The sequence below is a fragment of the Camelina sativa genome, chromosome 17 (assembly GCF_030686135.1).
Source record: "Camelina sativa cultivar CO46 ecotype springtype chromosome 17, ASM3068613v1".
NCBI lineage: Eukaryota > Viridiplantae > Streptophyta > Magnoliopsida > Brassicales > Brassicaceae > Camelina > Camelina sativa.
The window spans coordinates 18063820-18087865 of NC_141896.1; the positions used below are offsets into that span (position 1 = coordinate 18063820).

Genomic DNA, 24046 nt, shown 5'->3' on the forward strand with positions numbered 1-24046 from the left:
CGGAATATTCAAAATCTTTTGTGTTCTATGGGAAGTAATGTATAGTTTATGTAGGTAATATCATACGATTCAGCAAGTCAGACAATTCTCTCGTTCTCTTTCTTCTCTAGTTAGGAAGTGATGATCAGTATCGACTTGATTTTTTAGGAGGTGAATTTCTTTCTTTCATCACAAAAAAACAAAGGAAACAAGAAGACTTGGTTAGCCATGGGCGAATACAAATGCCGTGGAATCAGCAATGTCAGAAGGTAATATAATTCCATCTCATACTAGAACACCAAGGCCTTCAATTTAATTCCAACCAAATCTTGGACTCAAGGGAGGCTCACACGATTCCAGCAACGATTATCTAAAATGTGTGCGCCTCTTCATTATCCTACATTTTCCTCGCTTGTCTTTTTCCATTCTTCATATGCTTCTTTGAAATATATTCAGCAATGAGCACAGCACATGGGTTAAGTAAAAACCTGCAAGGCAGAGGGGTTAGTCAGAGGCTTCCTTTTGCAAACAAACAAGAAGTGCACCGCATTGCATCCATCAATATGTAGTGAATGCAAATATTGACATCAGATCAACTAGCTAGCTTCACCCTTTCCAAATCCAAACAAACACTAAAATTTTCACGGTCTTGAGCCCACATTTTGCTTTCAAAGTTCAGAACCCTATAAATCTTACCAGTCAAAACTATCTTCAAACTATTTCATAGTTATGAGAGCTTGGAGATTCTTCTGGATCGCCCAACCTTGTGGATAAGGGACATCCCGGGCATCCAAGTGAAGATGCCAATTCAATATCTTCGAGCAAGCTGGTGGAACACCTTCCATCTCGCTTTCGTCAGCCACCACCTGCTCTATAAATGTTGTCTCCTGCTTGGAAACACATGATGTCATGTATAAGAATAGGGTTTACTGCGCACCAGATAAATCCTTAGATATGAAAAAACTCAAACTCATACTTGGAAACCCTCCTTCACTGTGTCGAGTTGGCGAGTTGGATGTGTAAATGGGCGTCGCCACCTTTTAGGGTCCCAGAGTATTGTGCTGTTAAAAGCAAATCCCGACATATCAACATGGAACCTCCGTAATCTTTTGCTCTTTTCATTGGTGTGCCATCCAATCACTTGACTTCCATTGCATACTGGACCCTCAAGGATGGCCTTGTTTTTGCTTGGTGCAAGCATCGCAACAGGCCAAGTTCCAAATCGACTACACAAATAAAACACATAAAGTTTAACAATTCAAAATAGGACACAAATAGTTCAGAAGAAGATAAGGTATATATATCGAGCCATCCCCATTTACACTCATGCGTGCTCAGAAAACAAAGTCATTGTACACAAAAAAAATGTAAAAACAAAATCATTTCTAATAACAAGATATGAAGCATTCTCTCAAACACAAAAAATGAGCACATGGTAGAGCAAGCAGCGAAACAAATACGAAAGGATAGAGGCAGGCAGACAAAAACAAATATCTCAGATTCTAAACAGGAAACTCAAATTTTCATTAATTTCAACATCAGAGTAAAAGGCATATGCTTCTGGAATGTTTATATTGGGTTTCCAACAACACTAGAGTTGCTGAGACAGCACGCAAATACAAAAAGGCCAAAAAGATGCCAATAAAATAGTCAAAGAGGATATAAGAGTTGCTCAACTAACAACTCAAAAATGGAAGCGCAGTCTAACAAGTCTGTTCCTCACAAATTACCATCAACAAACACAAGCAAAAGTAATGAGCACAGCCTTTTTTGAGTCACCTGATTTGTCTTAGGCTTTGAAAGAGCTCAAGCGAGTAGATATTATCATCATCAGCAAAGTAGACAATTCCATCAAGCTTATGCAACTCAATATGTTCCAATGCAGTGTTTCTCTGATGAACTCCTCTATCCTTAATACTCGTCATGTTCCTCTTGCAAACCAAATGCCTGTACATCACACCAGTCTTCCTCAGAATCTCAGAGGTTTCAAACGACGCCGCGTTCCCCTCCACCACTATCCACAGAACAGGCGAATCAACTAGTCTCAGCGTTTGAGCAATCCTGTTCAAGTAATACGCCTGCATCGCTCGATTATACGTTGGTGTGACCACAATAATAAGCTTCCTCGGCACAAAACTGATCTCCTTGTTCCCAGTTTCAGTCTCCGCCACAAAACTCACCGCATCTACAGCTACCTCTTCCCGTTTCTTGTTATTGTTGTTTTCCAACCTCTCTTCAACGTAAGGCTGTTTGATCTCAAAGGAGAACCGATCGGAACCGTTCACATCTTCCATTTTACCGAAAGGTGTCAAACCTAAAACAAATCCAAGAAGAAAGAAGACGAGAAACTGGTAAAACGGTCGCCTCCACGGACCTCTTCGCGAGCTTTTAGGATCAGAGGTTACCCCGAGGAGTTTTGTGAGATACGAAAGAAACTGAGAGGAATTGTGTTTACTGCTGCTACCACCAATTGTGAAACCCTTGTGCGCACCTCCATTCTCGTGTGCGCGATCGTGATACATCGGCGAGAGAGTTCGCCGGATTGAAGCCATCAGAGAGAGAGAGAGAATCTCACTCTGACTCCGCCGCCGTGTTTTCACAACTCCCAAAATCAAACATTCAAAAAGAGCAATTTCGGAGAGATCCGCCACCAAAATTCGCCAGGAGGAGGATGATATAGCAACTTCAATCCGAAGTCGGGATTAGTAAGTAAGGTCGTTGTAGGTTTGTTGACTCCAAGTCTCCGATCTGAAAACACGATTTGGAAATGGATCCGTCACCGCCGAGATCTGAAGGAGAAAGTTGCGGAAAGAGCTAAAAACACTGTTGTTTGTTTGTTTGTTTGTTTGTTTGTTTTATTATTATTATTATTGTTAATCCAAAAAAAAAACTCTGTGAACTAGACGAGTTCGTGGGACACGTGGCGAGATTATGGCTCGGAGAGGGTCGGACACTCTGGCGAATATAATGATTACGTTTAAGTTTCGAGGAAATGGTGGTAAAAAAACAATAATTAACATAAGTTCGAAGATTATGGTTAAGATTAAAAAGACAATTGTTAAATGATTTAATAATAATTTTTTTTTTTAAGTAATTCGAAGTTTATCATCTTGTAAAGGAGGATCACATTTTTCTTCTTTTGTTGATAAGGATAATGGTCGCTCGACGTACCTACTACTTTCCACTATATCTCGAATGACTTCTAATTATTACATTATAATTTTTAGTGGTCACTTACTTTAACAATTAGCATGCATTTTTTACATGGATCGGATTCAAAAAATATGGTACAAAAGAGAGATAACACGATCGTTTTGGTTTTAACGGTGCAAAAGTTTGAGACAAAATTTCAACACATGTGTATAGTGTACTGTCGATTTTCAAAAGTTTTTTGTTGTTTTGATATTGATACCAAAATTCAAACAGTATCAAGCTTGTGGACGCAATATTTGACTAAGCGTGGTGTTTGTCTATTTTTAACTGTAATTAGATATACTGTATGTTTGGAAAACTTAATCCATTTTTTTTCCTCAAAGTTGCTGTTTTGATAATTTGTTTTAAATGTTATAAAAAGAACACACGTACCGAGTTTCAAAACAAATAGACTTCTATAAGTTTTTGTAGTCAAAGGTTTTAAAACTTCATGTAAGTTAAAGACTCCATCATGCTATATATAGACTTCATGTATCTATGAGTAGTTTTATTCCAACAAATTACTGATGGATATTTATGCTATGGACGTTCGCTTACCGATAAACTTTTTTGTTGTTGATAGTCATCGGTAATTTTTTACAATTCCCAACATGAAACATTGGTGATTCTCAATGGATCCATCCTTGATCCTTTGCACATGTTTGTTTTTCTAAGTGTTTTCCCTCTTAAATAACATCCTAAGAAATAACGAATTGTGGATTAAGACCATGACTAAAGTTATTAGTCAAAATTGTGAATTTCGTAACATATTGGTTATGTAAGCTATGACAATCAATGTGTGTACTTAACAGATTGGTTAGGCCTAAGTATAAAGATATAGCAAACAAATTACACTTTAAATTAAAAGAATACTTGTATTTCGATGGGTCCGACCAAAGATAGTTGAGGACTGACCCTGTATAAGCGGATTCCAACTTTTACCACCAACTTAACTTCTCCCCAACCAATATACTCCTCTTGCAATTCCTACTTTCCCTTTCTACACCATCTCTATCTATTCATTCTCTCTCTTTCAAAGAAAACAAACAAACAGAGAAAACAAAAAGAAAGTGGAAGATGCAAGAACTTCCCGATTGCTTGTACGAGGGAGAGCAACCATCCTTAATCACTCCTTCATCTCCCACACCAAATCAGACTCTTTACCTTTCCAACCTCGATGACCATCATTTTCTTAGATTCTCTATCAAGTACCTTTACCTTTTCCAAAAATCTATTCCCTCTCTCACCTTGAAAAATTCTCTCGCTAGGGTTCTAGTCGATTACTACCCTTTCGCGGGTCGGATAAGAGTATCCGAGGACGGGAGGAAGCTCGAGGTTGATTGTAATGGGGAAGGCGCGGTTTTCGCAGAAGCTTTCATGGATATAACTTGCCAGGAGTTTCTTGATCAGCATTCTCCCAAACCAAACAAGTCTTGGAGGAAGCTCTTGTTCAAGGTTCAAGCTCAGGGTTTCTTGGATATTCCTCCTCTTGTTATACAGGTTCGTATCTCTTTTATATATTTTTTCTTATTCTTGCTGAGCCACTTATGATTTATCAATATCAAAAGCCAAGACCATGACGCAGATTGTTTCCATATTAGTTGATAGTTAATTTGTAAATTATATTCGAATTTTTTTGGAGGGGGATAAACGTAGCTCGAATATTTTAGGTTTCATAAAGTTAGTTGGACGACTGACTGTTTTGTTTAGATATATGATATTATAGGAATAATCCAACAATTCCTGACTCCTACATTGATTCGGCCACTTTAAACTCTTTTCAAATAAGAAATGCATACTTTATCTCATCGTGCATCTAATGCATTCGATGTATCAATAACATAAAGGTTTTTTTTCTACCACATTTCATCTTAAAATACGTGAACTTTAATAAAGAGATTTTGATTAGAAGAAAAAGAAGGGTACATAGAGTCATAGAGAATAAACTTGTCTGTTCAATTACTCTTTCCTTTTATTGGTTACAAGATAAATACAACTCTTTGTCTTGCCTATGAGCAGGCCCGGCTCTATGCATGTGCTGGGTGTGCATTTGCACAGGGTCCATTGATTTTTTCAGTTTTTTTAGTTAACATTTAGGGTCCAAATTTTGTAAAAAAAAAAATTTACATGGAAAAAGGGTCCAAATTTTTTTTTTTGCTCTGGGTCTATACAACTATTGAGCCGGGCCTGCCTATGAGTGTATATTAATTAACTAATTAAAGTGAATGTATTATGTACAAATAACAAGTCCTTTTGTTTCACTCTTGTCTCTTGCATGCTATGATCTTATTAAAAGCCGCGTATCTATGAACTTACATACAGTATAAAGTCTTTTTCCTTCGTCGGCAGGTAATAATAAATGGTTATTTTCATTCAACAAATATGCTTTTCAGTAATGGCTTACGAAAGTAGTTAAATAATATGGCTCAGGTGACGTATCTCCGTTGCGGGGGTATGATCCTCTGCAGTGCGATCAATCATTGCATCTGTGATGGCATCGGCACATCGCAGTTCCTACATGCATGGGCCCATGCCACCACTAGCCAAGCTCATCTCCCGACCCGACCATTTCACTCCCGTCACGTGTTAGAACCACGAATTCCTCCTCGTGTCACACGCTCACATCCTGGTTTCACCGGAACCACCACCGTAGACAAAAACTCCACCTTCGACATATGCAAGTATTTACAGTCCCAACCACTGGCTCCCGCCACCTTAACCTTCTCGAGATCTCATCTCTTACGCTTAAAGAAAACATGCGCTCCCTCACTAAAATGCACTACGTTCGAGGTACTAGCGGCTCACACATGGCGCTCGTGGGCTCAATCTCTTGAGTTACCGTTGACCATGTTGGTCAAACTCCTATTCTCTGTCAATATGAGAAAAAAGCTGAATCCAGAACTTCCTCAAGGATATTATGGTAACGGGTTTGTACTAGCTTGCGCCGAAAGCAAGGTACACGACCTAGTCGATGGTAATATTTACCACGTGGTTAAATCGATACAAGAAGCAAAAGCAAGAATCACCGACGAATACGTAAGATCAACGATAGATTTACTGGAGGATAAGACAGTGAAAACAGACGTCTCAAACAGCTTAATCATATCACAATGGGCGAGATTGGGACTAGAGGAGTTGGACTTGGGAGGAGGAAAGCCAATGTATATGGGTCCTTTGACGAGTGACATTTATTGCTTGTTTTTACCTGTCGCCGAAGATAATGATGCCATTAGGGTTCAGATGTCCCTACCGGAGGATGTTGTGAAGAGACTAGAGTATTACATGGTTAAGTTCTTAGATGGAAAAGATAACGAAGATGAGAATTCTTATGTATGATGAAGTTTTTCTTTATAATTTGAATGGTCTACAATAAAAGAGTAGCTCACATGATGACTTTTTATTGGTTGTATGTTTTGTACTGTTCCTTATATATACTACCTCTGTTTCATAATATATGATGTTTAGATAAGTATTTTTGTTTCATAATAACTTTTTATGCAATTTTTAGATTAAATTTATATTTAATATTATATAGATTTGTTTATAATTGGTTAAACTTTTTAAAACTAATTATTTTTTAATATGTGTTTCCACTAAAACATCATATATGGTTTGAAGACACAAACTAATTATCACAATTTGTCGGTTTTTTATTGGTTTTGCTAAACACAAAATGGAATGCAGAAGATGGGAAACAAATCTTCGTCATCTATCCTATACGATAATGATATATATTAACTGACCCATGAATTCAGCGGAAGACTTGTTCTAATTTAGTTCATCAACTTTAGCTCACCATTTCCTGTATATCCAATTTTGGTGACAGCGATAGCTTCTTTTGGTATGAGAATTTAACTATATAATATCAAAAGCACTATCTCTTTCTTGGTACATGGTAGTAACGTGGTGTAAGCCAAGGCGAAAATAAGCTCATTGTAGGTAAAAAATGTATTATATGTACTCGTAGCACATACGGACATAAACTACAAACAATATAATTAAGAGCTTAACTAGCTAATTACTTTAATCTATATAAACGTTTTACCTACCACTATCAAAAAAATACTACATTGTGGGTGTGGCTGATCTATTCTTCTTTTGGTAATGGATAAGATATTATGTTTGTTTGTTTGGTTTTCAATGTTTTCAAACTCAATTAACTTCTCAGATGTTATTTGGTTTCAGATTCCGTTGTATATAATCTTCTTCATCCATTGTAGATTTTGTTTTTGCTGATAGATATGGAGAAACACTTTCGGCCTTAAATATTCACAATTTTTTTTTTAAGTAGTTACAAAGGTGAGTAGTGTGGAAACAAATTTTTAGTTTTTTTTTAAACAGTTTATAATACAATTATCTTTAATAAAACCAATAAAAGTTCAGGGATTAAGAAAATAAAAGAAAACAGGTTTCGACATGTTAAGCCACATCTTGAGTCCAAACATATCTGTTTTCTTTTATTTTATAATTATATGTAAAAGATTTGTGATATATTGATTAATTGTTTTAGAACTATATCTATTTTAAAAAAACAATATATCACAGATTAATTATTTTGTAACTTTTAAATAATTAATAGTAGAAAGTTATAAAACATTTTTTTGGGAAATAGCAATATATCATTGATTTGATATGGAAAAATAAATTGATCCTTGGAAAATAAAAAGATTAATATTGAATATTTTGAGCTTTGACACATGTAAATTAATATTCACTTGCATCAATTATATGCAACCGATATCAATAAAATTATGAAATACATGTATTTATTTAGTTTAAGTCGAATATGTATTAATTAACATTATATTAATATTGATATCAGTTTTGTATCATTTATTTAATTGATATTTAATTTGTATCATTATATGAAGTGATGTAAATTACATTTTCTGTTAAATATTTTTGAACTGATGCAAATTAAAAATAAAATTGTGTCTCTTTTACTGAAACTGATGTTAAATTATTCGATTACCACATCAGTAATAAAAACTGATGCGAAATCACATCATTATGCATCATTTATTAATAAGTCAATTAAATTGATATTATTTACTTTTGTGATACTAATTAAGTGATGCAATCAACCATTTTTTGTCCAAACACTCTGAACTCTAATAAATCAATCATATGCATTGGATTGTGATACATTTTAGTTTTTTTTCTTGTACAGAAATAGATCTTTGTATTTTGTAAAATATTAGTCTAAGTCACTTGTATATTTTAAGTAATTATGTAATATATATTTATTTTATGATAAAAATTATAACAAAACATATAGCTAATTATTTGTTCAGAGTTATTTATGTATCAATCATCAATTGAAAGTTTTGATGGAACTATGTACAACGATTCTTTTCACTTTTGAAAACTATAAAATTGACCAGTCCTTTATTACATTTGCTACTCAACTCAACATAAAATCGTGTTCATTCTTATTTCATTATCAACCACTATTAATACCAATTCAAAATTAAGATGTTTTCAAAAGTAAACACTATAGTACAAATAAAATATATTGCACCATACTCAAATTATTGTGCTTATGCATCAAATTTCTTCAATATACAAAAATTGGAATATGAATGACTAATTGCATTATCTAATTAGATCACAACTAGTAAAGAAAACATGAATATTTTGGAATTAACATGCCATTTTGTTGTATTGTCAAATCATTCTGGATTTGATATAATATATAAATAATGATACATCATCTTGAACAAATAATATGTAAGAATATATATATATATTAATTCTTCTTGATTCACAAACTTTATATAATAAAGTAGAGAACCATCATAAACAATCTTTGAGAAGCTCACATGTGAGCACCTAAGAATTTGACATGTGTTATTTTTATAATTTTCTTTTAAATTTTTCTCCTCACTTAAAAAAATAATAGTTTTATATTAAATTACACATATTAAAAATTAAGTTTCGTTGAATCGTTTAATATCTACAATTAAAATACATAAACAAATTCCTTGGTAGGAGAAGTATCCAACATAACACATCGCATGTCAAATCACTTAACTTGTCCTTCAAATGATTTGACTTTTGTTTACTCTAAAATCTTTTATTTTCTAGTAGTAGATAAATTATTATCCAATTAAAATATGTGTGTGTTTTTTTTTCTCAAAGTAATTTATGAAACATTTCATGTATTTTGCAAGGGCAAAATAAATGTTGATAAGAATTTACAAATATGCTACAGTAAAATCTCTATATTTAATAATGATAGGACCATGACATTTTATTAACTTATAGTGATATAAATTAATACTTTATAGTGTAAATTAATAATTATAAATTTATAGATATATTTTCAATTGTTTAAAATCTTATAAATTGAGACAATTTTAGCAAAAAAAGATTAGATTTTCGGATGTTATAAATTTTGTGGTTTTGAAATTGACAATAAATTATAAATATTATAGACAAATTTATACACATGAAATACATAAATTCAAATTTAAGAATAATAATATCAATTGTCATATTATTGTCATACATAAATACATATATTTTAATATCCTATAAAACTATAAAAATGAAAATTATGCATATCTAGAAATTGAAAACTTTTATAAAAGTTAGCTATTTTTGTGACATATTATAGAATATTTTATATCATTATAGTTTGAAAATACAGCATAACAATTGTTTATAAATATGAGTTCTAGGAGAAGATTCAGAATTTTAAAGCATACTTTATTATATCATATATATATTTACATGATTATTAATTTATGATATTATTGAGACTACAGTAAAACCTATATAAAATAATAATGTTGGGACCAAGATATTTTATTAATTTATAGTGATATTAATTTATCTATAAATTAATAATTATTATGTTATAGTGTAAATTAATAAGTAATAATTTATAGATATATTTTTAAGAGAAATTCCTTTAAATACCACTAAATTTTTTTTTCCCAAAAATACCACATTTTAGTTTTTTCCAAAAATACCACAAAAGTTTTTTTTTCCAAAATTACCACAAACACAAAATTTGATTTTTAAGGATGTAGAATTTTTTTTTTTAGGTTTGGGTTGACACATTTAGTTTTAGGGTATAGTTTTTAGGGGTAGGGTTTAGTATTTAGAATTTACAAATTATTTTTTAGTATTAGAACTTTGGTTTAATTATGTGATATTTTTGAAAAAAAATATATTTTAGTGGTATTTTTGGGGAAAAAACTAAATTGTGGTATTTTTGAAACAAAAACCTATTTTAGTGGTACTTATGACAATTACCCTATTTTTAATTATTTAAATTTTAAAAAATTATGAATTGAGACAATTTTAGGAAAAATAAGATTAGACTTTCGAATTTAGTTATTTTTTACACTGTTTTTACTTGGACCAGCAAAATTTATTAATTTATAATGTTTAATAATTTATAGAAGTAGTATTTTGAAAGTTGAGAAAAGTAGTCATAGTATATTGATTCAATGTCCAAGCCCATATATCTAATCTAATATACTTTTCATTTGAAAATTTCTGGCCCATTATACTTGCGTACGATATTTATCTCTAGGTATTAAAATCTCAACACCGCAAGATCTTTTCCTGAGTTTCAAGAACAAAAAAAAAGAAAAAGAAAAGAAGCAGCAGCGAAAAATTTCAAGTTTCAAAGAGTTTTTTTTTTTCCCTGACCAACCAAGCAAACTTGGGTTAGTGAAATCTCAAATCTTAGCTAATCCAATTTCGTTATCTGTTTAAAATTGATTTCTATTTCGTTTGGTCTCATCTCTTGAATCAATTGACCCTTCTCTTCTTCATCTCCTTCACGTTTCGTAATTTATCGATCTGTTCTGTAGATTTTGCCGTGAACTTTTATTAATCGTATTCTCTTGTTTTAGTTTTTGTAGTTGTTGTTGTGATTTAATCGAATCTGTTGGGATCAGATTTGTGTCGTATCATGTTATACAAGCTGTTTTAACAAAAACAGATGCTGTTTTGTTTTCAATTAACACACCCATTGAGATTTGTGTCTTTGTTATGTTGTAGCATTTATTTGTTATGTAAGGAATCATTAATTCCGTTATGTTTCTGTGAATCCTCGTTGATCGATTGGTGCTTGCTATATTTTGCAGATATTATTTTCGTCAGCTAAATCTGTGAGCTTTGTCTTGTGTTAGTTAAAAAGATCGAAACTTTAACAACTATGGGAGAGGAGCATCCGAGAAAGCGGTCTAGACAACATTTTGAAACGGAGACGACGAGACACGTTACTTTGTTTGAATCCCCTCAATGTGAATTGTATTTCACCAGGGAAGAGATTGAGCGTTTCTCTCCATCAAGAAAAGATGGGATTGACCTGGTCAAGGAGTCGTTTCTACGGTCTTCGTACTGCACCTTCCTGCAAAGGCTTGGCATGAACCTTCATGTGTAAGCTCACAACAAATAGTATTCTTTCTTTATTTGTTGTTTCTTTTCGCTGGGAAGTAGTGTTTGTTCTCTCTGGTTGCTTGCTTCATGGAGTATACTTAATGCTTCTTCTTTCTTGGAACTTGTTTTAGCTTAAAGAGGGGTGCCTAATGCATGACAATGGCTAGCCTAACTGTTGAAATTTTGTCGTAGGGCCACTGTGGGAGGTGGTCTGGAGAGGTTCTCGAACTATAGAAACATTTTGTCTACTACATTTATATCTCGTGAATGGAGAATTATGTAATAATAGTCAAAATTTGGTGTTTCATGCATCATATATTGGCTCACTTCTCATCGGCAATGGGAGGCTTTGCATCTGTTGTGAATTTTGCTTTGGAGCTGTTCACCTGTTTAGACATGCCCTTGTCATATACATATATATATGTCTCTGTATTTGTAATTCTCTGCTGGGTTATGAAAACCCTCAGCTGTTCCTACCATTACCAACTGATGTTCTTAGTTTTCTGAGCAAGTGCACTTCCTCCGGCCTACTATTTTTGAATCATCTATCATAGGTACTGGTGTTTTTCGTTTTTTTTGCATTAATCACGTGTGTCCGAACAGTTTCATGTTATAACAATGCTGGTTTCGGTGAAAGTGACGTCTTGCATTTAGTTGCTGCCCAAGATATTATAACATTTGAACTTGTTCATGTTGAAGGTTTTTGACAATCTCATTGCTACAGGTCCCAGGTTACAATAGCATGTGCGATGATGATGTGCCACCGGTTTTACATGCGTCAGTCTCATGCTAAAAATGACTGGCAGGTAAGAAATATTTTGTATAAGTATGTTGATCAATTGCATTCATTGAAGCTGACAGGAAAGTGAGAAATTTATATTTCGAACAGGATTTGGGTAATGAGCAACATAATGCTATGCTGATCAAAACAATTCGAAAGTGTTTTTTTTTTAAAGTTAATTCAGTCTCTAGTGATTAGTTAGAAGATTATTTGATTGATGCTTACTAATATCATCTTGTAATATTCACTTGGTGAATTGCAGACGATAGCAACTGCCAGTCTGTTCCTCGCTTGCAAAGCTGAAGATGAGCCATGTCAACTGTCCAGCGTCGTTGTTGCGTCTTATGAAATAATTTATGAGTGGGATCCTTCTGCCTCAATTAGAATCCATCAAACTGTAAGTATTTTGTAAATCTATCTGTTGGTAAATTCGCATTTCAGCATTGTGCTAATATATTACTTGTTACTCTACTTGTAGGAATGTTACCATGAATTTAAAGAAATTGTTTTGGCCGGGGAGAGGCTTCTGCTCGACACAAGTGCTTTCCTTCTAGACATTGAACTTCCCTACAAACCTCTGGCTGCTGCTTTGAATAGGCTGAACGCTTGGCCTGACCTTGCAACATCTGCATGGAATTTTGTGCATGACTGGTAAAGACCCTTTTTATTATTAGAATATATACGTGATTTTTCCCCCACATTGAGTTTGAATTATCTTATAATGCGTTGTTGCGTGTAGGCTTCGAACCACCCTATGCTTGCAGTACAAACCCCATGTTATTGCAACTGCCACTGTGCACCTAGCTGCCTCATTTCAGAACGCGAAAGTAGGCAGTAGGAGAGATTGGTGGTTGGAGTTTGGAGTTACGACTAAGCTATTAAAAGGTTTGTTGTTCAAACACTAATATTTCTCTGTTATTATATTGTCAGTCATTTGATCAAGTGAGATGTAGTGTTTCTATAATGTTAGCGCTGATAATAGGCATTAAGATAGCTCCGATTCAAGTGGCATGTTACGTTCTTACCATGTGCACATATCGAGTTTGAAGGTAGTGGTCTGAACGAAAAGACTGCCTGCTGACTTTAGTGGTTGAATTAAATAACGGGATGTTTTCATCAATGGTGACAGAGGTGATCCAAGAGATGTACATGCTGATAGAAGTGGACAGAAGGAGGACTATGCCACCCCCACCTCCACCTCCAAGAAGAGAGTTAACTTGGGCAATACCTGCACCCATGAAGCCAGTCCATATGGCTAGAGGTCATCCGTTTCACAGCTACCCTTTGCAGTCCTATAGACAGGCTGGCATCTGGTGAGCCATTGTTGAACAGCATGAAGATGTAATCTCTCTTAGAGTCTGAGTCGAGTTGATAGACAAAAGAAGATTATGATGTGGAGACTCATGAGAGAGGCAGTGTAGCATTATATAGCGATCCGAGTGAGGTGCTTTAGTCTAAGTTAAAGCCTCTCAGGTACGAGCAAAGTGAATTCTCTCAAGGTTTCATCATCTTTGGTCTCTTTACAGAGAGATTATGTATAGAAGTGTCCTTTTCACGTGTTATAATACTCTAGAAGACTTCATATCGTTGTATATCTGGAATCAATGTTTTGGGTTTCGTTCAAAGGTTCGAATTTTTTCCTGACTTCTCTCATTGGTTAAGTATTTTGGTTTTGATGAGGTGCTGTTAGGTCTGTGTTATGTTGAGACTTAACACAAACAATGATGCAAACCCCAAAAATTCAAGTTCTAATCTAGAAAATTGAGTTGCGTCTCTTGCTAGCTCGTGATCTCTTGATCTTGTTCAAATGATACATGCCACTGAGAAAGACAAGACAGGGGCAACACAAGAGCTAGTAAGATTGAGTGAGCACATATTAAAACATTTATAGCAGATACTGAAACTAGAAGCACCCAAGTGATAGTGTAGGAGGAAAACTCCGAAAAAATTTGCTCTGGGTAAAGGAGTTATACCGATCGCGTAAACCGGTAAATAGAGTTAATAACCAAAATTGTTCTATATTAGAGGAAACCGAACCGGGTTCAAGTTTCCATTATTTATCTTTTTTATTCAATTAAATATAAATCCACATATCAGGAGATCTCTCTCTCTCTCTCTCCCACAACTCGCGAACAAAGCAAACCCTAGATCATCAATCGGAGAGGAAGACGGCAGCTCTTCGTCGGCGATTCTTTCCACCGGTGGTGGCTAAACTTTCACAGATCTCTTCATCTCTTTAACATTCTGTACGTCTTCTCTCTCTTATTCTTCGGTTTCGTGATCTATTACGGCTCTGTCTCTGTATTTCCCAGCTCTATTTTGGAGCCGCTGCTTCGTTGTTCTATTGGCTCCTTTTGGGTGTTTCTCTGTCTCTAATTTTTCTTTGGCTTTTGCTCTGCCTCCGATTTTATTATACTCACGTCTCTTTGGTTGTATCTATGTGATTGTTTTCACTGAATCCAATAGCTGACTAAGATCTATGTGCTTTATTATCTTCAATCGTTCTTGGATAATTCATTCCCTTGTATAGAAATCTATGGCTTAACTAATACAATTAGTTTTATACTCGTTTAGTATTTGATATACATATGTGTGTGTGGAGCCTTACATATGTGTTTGTGCTTGTTGACAAAGATTTTGTATCAATAACTTTTGTGTGTTTGTTTCTGTGAATTCAGGGTGGGACTTCTGCCATGGCTGAGCATTTGGCTTCAATTTTTGGTACTGAGAAGGACAGAGTCAACTGTCCCTTCTACTTCAAGATTGGCGCTTGCCGCCACGGTGACCGTTGCTCTCGTCTCCACAACCGTCCCACCATCTCCCCTACACTCCTTCTCTCGAACATGTACCAAAGGCCTGACATGATAACCCCTGGTGTTGACGCTCAGGGCCAACCACTCGACCCTCGCAAGATCCAAGAGCATTTTGAGGATTTCTTTGAGGATCTCTTCGAGGAACTCGGAAAGTTTGGTGAGATTGAGAGCCTCAACATTTGTGACAACCTTGCTGATCACATGATTGGCAACGTATATGTTCAGTTTAAGGAAGAGGATCAGGCTGCAGCTGCTTTGCAGGCTCTGCAAGGTAGGTTCTATTCAGGACGTCCCATCATTGCTGATTTCTCTCCTGTGACTGATTTCCGCGAAGCCACGTGTCGGCAGTATGAAGAAAACAACTGTAACCGTGGTGGCTACTGTAATTTCATGCACGTGAAGCTTGTTTCGAGGGAGCTGAGGAGAAAACTCTTTGGGAGGTATCGGCGGTCATACCGCAGGGGAAGCAGAAGCAGAAGCAGGAGCAGGAGTAGGAGTATTAGCCCCAGGCACAAGAGAGACTATGACCGACGTGATCCTCCTCCTCACAGGGAATTCGGTCACCGGGACCGAGATCGTGAGTTTTACCGTCATGGAAGTGGGAAAAGAAGCAGTGAGAGGTCTGAGAGGCAAGATAGGGATGGTTCAAGGGGTAGGAGACCAGCAAGCCCTAAACGAGGAGGGAGCCCTGGTGGCGGGAGAGAAGGAAGTGAGGAGAGGAGGGCAAGGATTGAGCAATGGAACCGAGAACGGGAGGAGAAGGAAGAGGGAGGTGCTTAAAACGCTTGATTTACTCGAATCACAGTTGCTGCAATGTGGTTTTTTGTGCGTCTGCTTCTATGCGTTTGCTGATTGTTTCTTAGATCGGTAAAATCTGGCAATGGGATTTTCATTTGGTTGTTTTAATTTGGACTTGAAATGAGTGGAACCAACTCCTTTAGATTATAAAAATGTTTGGGGTTACTTTCTTGTAGTTTTTTGATTAGGAAAAAAACCTTGTTGCCGCGTCCCCTTGTTATTGATATTCACCAGTGTTCCTTAGAACTTTGTACTATCGTCTGTTGGTCTTAAAGAGTTTAGTTTTCTTTTAAATTGTCGTTTCTTCTTTTAAGTCTTTTAATGCTTGGTTTGGTTGGAGAGATACGTAACGAGTCCTCTGTTCTCTTACTAATTCGGGTCAAGGATTGAGCAATAAGTGGCTGTCACTCACTTGGGCCTCTCAGTGCATTGTTTGGGTTCAAAATTGACTTTTATTTACCCTTTTCGTTCAAGTTCATATCGTTCGTTGCTTGGTTTTGGTTCCTCAACTTTTTGCTCAACTTTGATCTCTTAGTTGGGGATGCGTTCTGTAAGACCAATATATGTACTATATTAAGTCGTGGCTAATCCAATCGTTAATTGAAATGTAAGTAGCTAGTAAAAGAATACACTTGAAACTTAACAGAACAAAAGAAAGACTAAAAGCCTGATTATCTAGTTGAAAAATGAATCATCCAACCACTTAAACCACAATAAGTTAATTATTACCCTTATCATATAGTATTTTTTTTTTTTCCGACGTCTTCACAAATATGTATTTAAATGAATAATCATATGATTAATCTTAGTCAACAAAACAGTAAATGATTCACTAATTCTTCACTCAAACATCGCTACCACCGTCATCACCACCCAAATGGAACCGTCCTACCTACCACCAACACCGAGAGCCCCATCCCCTCGCCCACGGCGGTGTCATTTACTATAAAATCATACTACTTTTAAAAGACCAAACAAAACATGTCTTTGTTTATTCTTACTTTTCATTGACTGAATACACAAAATTTATTTACTTAACTTTAATCACATGAATTATCAATTATGGAGATTAGTAGATATATAGATTGACCACGTGGAGAAGTCTTTGCCGTCTTCGCTCGAGTGGATGTATACTAGTAATAAACCCATACGAACTATGTATTGTTAACTTTTAAAAAGTTCTTACATGCATCATATACATACAATATCAAGAAATAATTATTCATGGATTATAACTTTTTATAAAAGACTATACTTTGGTTTTGTAACTTTTTTACCAGCAAATTTTTTTTCTTTTAGTTAAACGTACAAATAGTTCTATTCGTTTTCTTTGTGTATATGGTTTGAGAACATATTTGGTTCATCTTCATTATAGCAAGCACTGTTATTTTATGTATCTCAAGATGAAAATATCAAAAGAAATAACATTCATATATAGTTTATAAATCTGAAAGATCATAGCTACATATATACTAAATTATATATATATATATATATATATATATATATATATATATATATATATACACCAAAATTAAGCATCTAGCTATCAGATTCATACTCTAGACATTCATTATTAGATTAGACGACAGAAAAGCATTGATATAGATTATTAGATTATAATAAATCTGAATCTAATAGACGAGACAATCTTTGCCCCAAAAGCTTTTGTAATATATTAACAATGTTCCTTTTGATAATTATGTAATTCGCATTATATATTAAAAATGGAAAAAGGTAGACGAGACCATCTCTTTTTGGTAAAAAAAGAAACCCCAAAAAGAAGAAAAACTAAAAAGAAATTAAGACGGATTGTTGAACAGCGTTGTAAAGTCCATTGCATGTAAATAGTACCTCAAAGACAACACATGCGCATGTCTTATTGCGTTTCTGTATACGAGTATATGAAAATAGAAATTGAAGTATAATGATACACTAAAATTAAAGGATATGATATGGATTTGTTGTTATTGTTATATAAAGATGAGGAATGGGGAAAGTCTGATGGACAGTGATGCCCTAAATTTGAGAAAGCATATATTCCCCTGCTCTAAAGCCCTTTGTCCTCTTCTTAGACAACTTTAAAATAAAAACAATGCTTTCCCATGCTTTTAAGGACCCTCCTTTTAAGGCCTTTGTTCTCTACTTTTTTTTTTTTTTTTCTCTTTGACCCCCCAAAATAAAATAAAAAGAGGTTATCTTTTTTCTTTCACAACATATTAATAATTTATATGATTAACCAACCACGGCCATCTTTAATTCCTTTTGAAATCAGTTTAATCATGAACCATCATCAGTGCATAGCCTTGTATTACGTGCTATATTGTGTAGATACCTCTATTATTCGTGAAATAGTTACATTAAACAATAATATAATGTTGCTGCCAAAAAACAAAAATAAAAAAGCAATACTATAATGTCTTAGCATCGCTTTCCTATCAAACTATGCACTTTAGTTACGTTTTGGCAGTTTGATTTTCGAAACCCATCATCGTAGAAAAATTCATATTTGTGAACTGTAGAGAACAAAAAATATCGTAGGAAGAAGAGTACTGTTATATAGTAAAACTTCGAAATCTTGAACATTAGAAAAAGGTACGAAAAATGAAATGAACTTGTCATATAACACATCAAACTGTGTGAGATCTTGTCATATGAAATGAACGTTATAGTAATAGGAAAATACATGTTTAATGAAAAATGAATATATGGTTGAATGATGAAAAAATGCGATTTAAATAATTCTTACCATCAAACTGTGTGAGATCCATTAACGAGGACGATTGACCAGTTTATGAGTAATTTTGAACATACACCTAGACGATATATAGCGTATTTTAATTTATAAAGTAATATAATGTGTTATGAAAGCGATTGGCGATGATGGAACCCTGATTGGTATAACAGATGTAAAACAAATTTAGATCCTACACCTAATACTATACTTTTGATATTAATGCATATATAATTTTTTTACAAAACTTTTTAAAAGGTACACTATATACTAGATTAACATAATGTAGCTTTTCAAGATTTAAGGTCCAGTTGGATAATGGATAGAGGTAGCCATAATTTCTTGATGTTCTAGTACAAATGGTGTATATGTGTGTGCATGCTATTTTAGTCTCCTCATGATGGAAATCTTCAAGAAAAGTCAGCTTGAATTGCAATTTTTTGTAGATGTTTAATTATCTTGTCGCCTAACCCTGAGATGGATATTGAATCTCTCCGTCTAAGTCAAGAAATCGGATCCCATAAACCAACTTTCGATGGAAAACTTTATTCAACTTTTCAATCGTGATCTAGATTGGTTATAGTTTTGTAGTTTTACTATAAAATTCAACTTGTTTTACTAAGAGTCTCAAACATTTTTGAGTTGACAAAATATATAGTAAAAATTAAACTTAACCTTGTGACCCATATTTACTATTTGTAATGGTGACAAAGATATTTAGACGAAAACTTGTAATCAAGTGGTTAATTACTACTATATATCTTAGATACCCCAGTCATCAAGTAGTGAGTTAATTATAATGTGGCCAGTGTCCATTGACATAATAAAACCTAAGTTTCTATATTTTGCATCTCGTCTCAATTAGTTTAGGCTACCATAATGACCGAAAGGACCCGCATGTGATATATGGTGTAGGGGCACTTTAGGGTTTCGGAACCTAAGTTTTCATAAATTTTATATTCGATTTTTTTTTTTTTTTGATGAAAAACCAAATTGCGAGTGGACCAGTAAAGAATAGCTAATTGTTCGGATTAATCGATTTAGATCCAGATCACTGATGTGTTTTTTTTTGCTAAAAAGGATATTGTAATAGCGTAACTAACTAATAACTACTTTTAAAGATTAGAAAAGAAAAAAAAAATAATAATAATAATAAACAAGGTGAGATTTGTGAGCGTGCAAGTAGAGGTAAAATAGAGTGGAAAAAGAAACATAAAAAGTGAAAACAAAGTTTCCCCATACTCTTTCCGATCTCATCACATTCTCCAACGTACGTGACTTTCTTCTGATGTGGAGTTTTGTTGCTCTATGTTATCTATTTTTCATTTTATTTTATACAAGTGAATTAATATGATCCAAAATTCCTAACTAATTGATAGATTAACTTAGTTGTTTTCCACACTACTAATTAGTTTAATTAATTAAATCATTTCTTTTAGATGCGATCGAATTGGTGACAGCTTTATCAACAGTACAATACTCATTTTCGTAACTTATTGCACTTTTGAGTCACTAGATAAGGAATCATTTTTATGTATAAAACGAGTTCTTCTCTCTTCTAAAAGCGTTAATTTCAACCATTAAAAATCAGTCAATCATAACATGAGAATATGACACATGTTCTTTCCAAACCAATAACAGCAAATTTCATTGCACGACACATTTTATGTGACAACCAATAAAAATTCGCCGTCTCTTCTATGCTAATGACAATCAACAAGCACCTTACCAAGTTATCTCTAGCGACTTGCCTAAACTTTTTGCTTATTATGTCTGACCCTAAACCTTAACTACTATTGATTGTAAGTTATCATTTTTTCAAAGAGTTAATTGTCTACTCAGAGAGCCTCACCTCATCCGAAATATTGTGTATGTAGTGTGGTCGTTGTATAAAATAGTGACTATGATTATCGTATTGCATGTCTGATGGTTAAGGAAGTGATGATTAGGGTTGAACCTTGTTAGAGATTGGAAAGGGGCATCGGCGCCGATCGACCACTTATGGTGAGGCGGCAATAGACCCATGGTCATTCCATCAACTTCTGATCTATTTTTCTGCGTGATATATGTACATCATTTGAGATGATTCAAAGTGCATTAATTTTTTTATAGTAGTGAGTACGGAGTTTGATGAAATTTGCTTAAGGATATGTTCGCCCCATATGAGATTCGACCTTAAAGGGGTCGTCTCCTAGCTCTAGTAGGATAGACTCCTTAACCATATTTTAAAAGATCCCTGGTAAAATTATTTTTGCTTATGTTCGGCCATTTGCATCTCACTACAAGAAAATCTGGCTAAAGCCACAAAATATTTTGTAACCATGCTTCATATTTCGTGGCTATATTGCTTATATCCTCGAAAAACCACAACAAAAATTTGTGGCTATAGGGTTGTAGCTATTTTGTTTCGTGTCTATTTGCGGAAATATAGACACAAAATTGCTACAACAGGTTTTGTAGCTAATAGCTACAAATTTGCAACAAATTTGATCATGTCTAATTGTTCCGATTAGACACAAATAACCATAAAATTTGTTGTGGCAATTTCAAATTTTTATTTTAAAAAAAATACCAAAATAATTTATTTTAAAAATTAAATTAAAAATAAATACAAAAAACAAATTAAAATTTCAAATATTTACAAATATATTCTCAGTTATTCTCCTCCTCCACCGTCACCGCTCCTCCACCACCACCACCACCTCTTCTAATGAGTCCGCTCACAAATCAGCTTCTTCACTGTCTCCTCTTCATTCTTCTCCACTACCACCCCATCTTCTCCACCACCTCCTCCGCCTGGAAAAACCTCCTCCGTCTGGAAAAAGACAAGAACAAGCTTAGTAAAAAATATGACTTTAAGCAAAAACAAGACTCGGATCCAAATAAAAAATTCAAACAAAACTTGAAATCAAATTCGAAGAAGAAAGAACTAAAAAATTTCCAACGGATTACCAAAAACAAGTCTCAGATCCAAATAAAAAAACTTATGTGAAACCCAAAATCAAACTAACTGAAAACTAAAACCCCAGATGTAGATATGAAAACAGAACCTTCGAGATTAGATTTGAATATGGATAAAGGCCAGAGCTGAAGGGAGATACGTAGAGTCACATTTGCAGCTGTTCTTCAATAATAAGAAAGATGAGAAAGAAAAAATAGGGTAGATTAGAGTTGAATCTCGCCTGTTTTCAGATCTACTTCTTTATTTTGTACAGCCGAGATATATTTGAGAGAGAGGCAAGTAAAATAGAAGGGAATCCAGGGTTTTCATATTTATTTGTGTAGCCACGAAATATTTTGTGGCTCTACGTGGCTATATCATTTAATTTGTTTCACCAAAACTTTACTGAGAACATAATCTTTTCTTTTTTTCCAGTTAGCTACGAACAAATTTGTGGCTATCCGAAGCTATTACAGATTCTTTTAAAAATAAATCATATTGTTTGTGTTTAGAAATTCATACATTCTTTAATTAGAATATAAAAGTTAGAAAATGATAATTTTGTTCTTTTATTCTTGTATTGTGATTGGTGATAGATTTTGATATATATTTTGGTACATATGTATATATAATATATAAATATTACATAGTATAAAGTTTTTACATGTTTATCTGTATATGGTTTATTTATAATTAAACATTAATTAGATTTGGAAATTTTATTTTTATTATAAGTGTTGGATTTATTGTTTATAGTTGTTTACATGTTTAAAAGTTTAAAGTTTAGTGGTTGTATTTTTAGGATTTCAATTTGAGGTTTAGAGTGAAAAAAGCCACATAGTAATCACAAATAAATTACAACTAACAAGAAATACAGTATTTATCAAATTAGCCATGATAAATTTATAGCTTTGATCGTAGCTATATAGCCACATATTATTCTCTTGCTAATTTGTAGCTAATTAGTCGCAACTAGCTATAAACTGTTGTTTGTGGCTAATTAGCCACAAATTTGCTACAACTTAGCTACGAATTAGCCACAACGTTATTTTGTGTCTGGTTTGTGGCTAATATACTATGGCTACAAAAAAATTGTGGTTGATTTGTGGCTATAACTAGTTTTTCTTGTAGTGTCTATAACCTTTGGAAGAAAGAAATATACATTCTTTGCTACTTGACTCGCTCAAAACAAATAGGATAAAAATTCAATTACCAATTAAGCGAGAAAGACATGTAGAATATATATATATATATATATATATATATATATATATATTATCATATATATATAATACTTAGATGAATTAAGCTTAAATACTTGGACTGAACATTTCAATATATATCGTAGCTTCAGCCTGGTTTTGGAGGACTTGACGTCATCGTGACAGAGAGTGATGACTGCAGGTTTCATGTAATGTACTCCGTTGTAAATTATTTGGGTTTTCTTTATTCTAGCCACCTTCGTGGTGGTTCCTGCAACTACAATTATTCCACTTGATAAAAGTAATAAAGCCTACGAGATCATCATTTCCATCTATAGTAGCTAACTGCCTCCATTTTAAAGACACCAAATGAGTTTTGTTGTTGGCTTTCCAACTGAGTTTGTAACCTCAGAGACAAACTTTGTTACTTGGATCCTCAATATAATAAAATAGAAGTTAGAGATATAAACGATTACCTGTTTATAAAAGTAAATTAAAACAATTCTTACGTATCAATTATGTAGAGATTTGGTTTTTCGAGAATTATATATATAAATAATTTTCTATAATCTTTTACAAATATCTTATTTTCAAGTATTAACAAACGTATTTTCATCTCTTATATATCAGTCAAAATATTTGATTATATTAATAAAAAGTTGTTGACAAAAAAAAAAAGTTTTAAGAAATTATTCATGTCATTTTGTTTGTTTGTATTTTCCCATTGAATCAATAATTATGAAAGACGCAATATTCAGTTATTCAATTATCCATAAACAATGGATTGCTGATTTTTTTTTTTACATATATATATTTTTTGGTATTACGGAAATCAACCAATCCTAAAAGAAAATTGTAATCCTCAGACGACGTTCCTAAAATGTGCAAGAAACATAGTACATCCCCGTGCTTCCGTTCCTTCAACTAATTGTTTGTATGAATCCTAGTCTTGGTTTACCAATTAAGGTAGAGATGGAGAAAAATTGAGTTTACTGATAAGTAGATTAGAACGAATATAACAATAACCAATTAGTGGGTTTGGGCTCAATGTACTTGGACTTGATATACATGATCTCCGTTATCATAATTACACATACACATGTACTCATTCCCAACATGAATTCAGATTACAAAAAGCAGTATTGTTATACATATATATATAGAGAGAGAAAGCATTATATATCGTGGGGTGAGAGTAGACAGAGA

The 24046-nt window shown here is 33.7% G+C and overlaps 4 protein-coding genes and 1 long non-coding RNA gene across 29 annotated transcripts; 3 read left to right on the forward strand and 2 right to left on the reverse strand.

Moving 5' to 3' along the window:
• Positions 1–77: 77 nt before the first annotated feature.
• Positions 78–2994, reverse strand: LOC104757088 (putative beta-1,4-xylosyltransferase IRX9H). Its single transcript, XM_010479799.3, has 4 exons — positions 1759–2994; positions 956–1205; positions 676–866; positions 78–467 (listed from the first exon to the last, which is right to left on the reverse strand). The coding sequence occupies exons 1-3, from the start codon at positions 2529–2531 to the stop codon at positions 696–698; spliced, it is 1194 nt and encodes a 397-aa protein (XP_010478101.1). The 5' UTR covers positions 2532–2994; the 3' UTR covers positions 78–467; positions 676–695.
• Positions 2995–4125: 1131 nt separating this feature from the next.
• On the forward strand, positions 4126–6640 carry LOC104757089 (alcohol acyltransferase 9-like). Of its 2 annotated transcripts, none has more exons than XM_010479800.2 (2): positions 4126–4671; positions 5602–6640. In XM_010479800.2, exons 1-2 carry the CDS (start codon positions 4249–4251, stop codon positions 6505–6507), a joined length of 1329 nt encoding a protein of 442 aa, XP_010478102.2. In that variant the 5' UTR covers positions 4126–4248; the 3' UTR covers positions 6508–6640. The 2 variants fall into 2 exon arrangements, with proteins under 2 accessions (XP_010478102.2, XP_087351622.1); XM_087495496.1 differs by lacking the exon at positions 4126–4671 and adding an exon at positions 5174–5520.
• Positions 6641–10733: 4093 nt separating this feature from the next.
• Positions 10734–16257, forward strand: LOC104757090 (cyclin-T1-3). 24 transcript variants are annotated; one of them, XR_015586878.1, is made up of 9 exons: positions 10734–10853; positions 11277–11571; positions 11703–12125; positions 12296–12377; positions 12615–12749; positions 12831–13003; positions 13092–13237; positions 13482–14598; positions 15031–16257. XR_015586878.1 is itself a non-coding variant. In XM_087495502.1 (9 exons), exons 4-8 carry the CDS (start codon positions 12321–12323, stop codon positions 13397–13399), a joined length of 588 nt encoding a protein of 195 aa, XP_087351628.1. In that variant the 5' UTR covers positions 10734–10853; positions 11277–11571; positions 11764–12125; positions 12296–12320; the 3' UTR covers positions 13400–13401; positions 13482–13998. The 24 variants fall into 24 exon arrangements, 17 of the variants coding, with proteins under 17 accessions (XP_087351628.1, XP_087351633.1, XP_087351625.1 ...); XM_087495502.1 differs by lacking the exon at positions 15031–16257 and adding an exon at positions 13323–13401 and having other exon boundaries at positions 11764–12125; positions 13482–13998; XM_087495507.1 differs by lacking the exon at positions 15031–16257 and adding an exon at positions 13335–13401 and having other exon boundaries at positions 11322–11571; positions 13482–13998.
• Positions 15046–16257, forward strand: LOC104757091 (splicing factor U2af small subunit A). The gene has a single exon (XM_087495510.1). The coding sequence runs from the start codon at positions 15046–15048 to the stop codon at positions 15943–15945; it is 900 nt and encodes a 299-aa protein (XP_087351636.1). The 3' UTR covers positions 15946–16257.
• A 4991-nt stretch (positions 16258–21248) lies between these two features.
• On the reverse strand, positions 21249–22021 carry LOC147923976 (uncharacterized). The gene is made up of 2 exons (XR_015585834.1): positions 21748–22021; positions 21249–21512 (listed from the first exon to the last, which is right to left on the reverse strand). It is a non-coding gene; the product is annotated as an uncharacterized LOC147923976 (long non-coding RNA).
• Positions 22022–24046: the final 2025 nt, after the last annotated feature.

Coding starts and splice junctions, on each gene's coding strand:
- LOC104757090 (XM_010479801.2), top strand. CDS start 11,348: ATGGGAGAGGAGCATCCGAGAAAGCGGTCTAGACAACATTTTGAAACG. Junction 11,572..12,295: donor CTTGGCATGAACCTTCATGT/GTAAGCTCACAA, acceptor TCATTGCTACAG/GTCCCAGGTTACAATAGCAT. Junction 13,238..13,481: donor TACGACTAAGCTATTAAAAG/GTTTGTTGTTCA, acceptor CAATGGTGACAG/AGGTGATCCAAGAGATGTAC.
- LOC104757088 (XM_010479799.3), bottom strand. CDS start 2,531: ATGGCTTCAATCCGGCGAACTCTCTCGCCGATGTATCACGATCGCGCA. Junction 1,206..1,758: donor CAAAGCCTAAGACAAATCAG/GTGACTCAAAAA, acceptor TTATTTGTGTAG/TCGATTTGGAACTTGGCCTG. Junction 867..955: donor CAGTGAAGGAGGGTTTCCAA/GTATGAGTTTGA, acceptor GTTTCCAAGCAG/GAGACAACATTTATAGAGCA.
- LOC104757089 (XM_010479800.2), top strand. CDS start 4,249: ATGCAAGAACTTCCCGATTGCTTGTACGAGGGAGAGCAACCATCCTTA. Junction 4,672..5,601: donor TTCCTCCTCTTGTTATACAG/GTTCGTATCTCT, acceptor AATATGGCTCAG/GTGACGTATCTCCGTTGCGG.
- LOC104757091 (XM_087495510.1), top strand. CDS start 15,046: ATGGCTGAGCATTTGGCTTCAATTTTTGGTACTGAGAAGGACAGAGTC.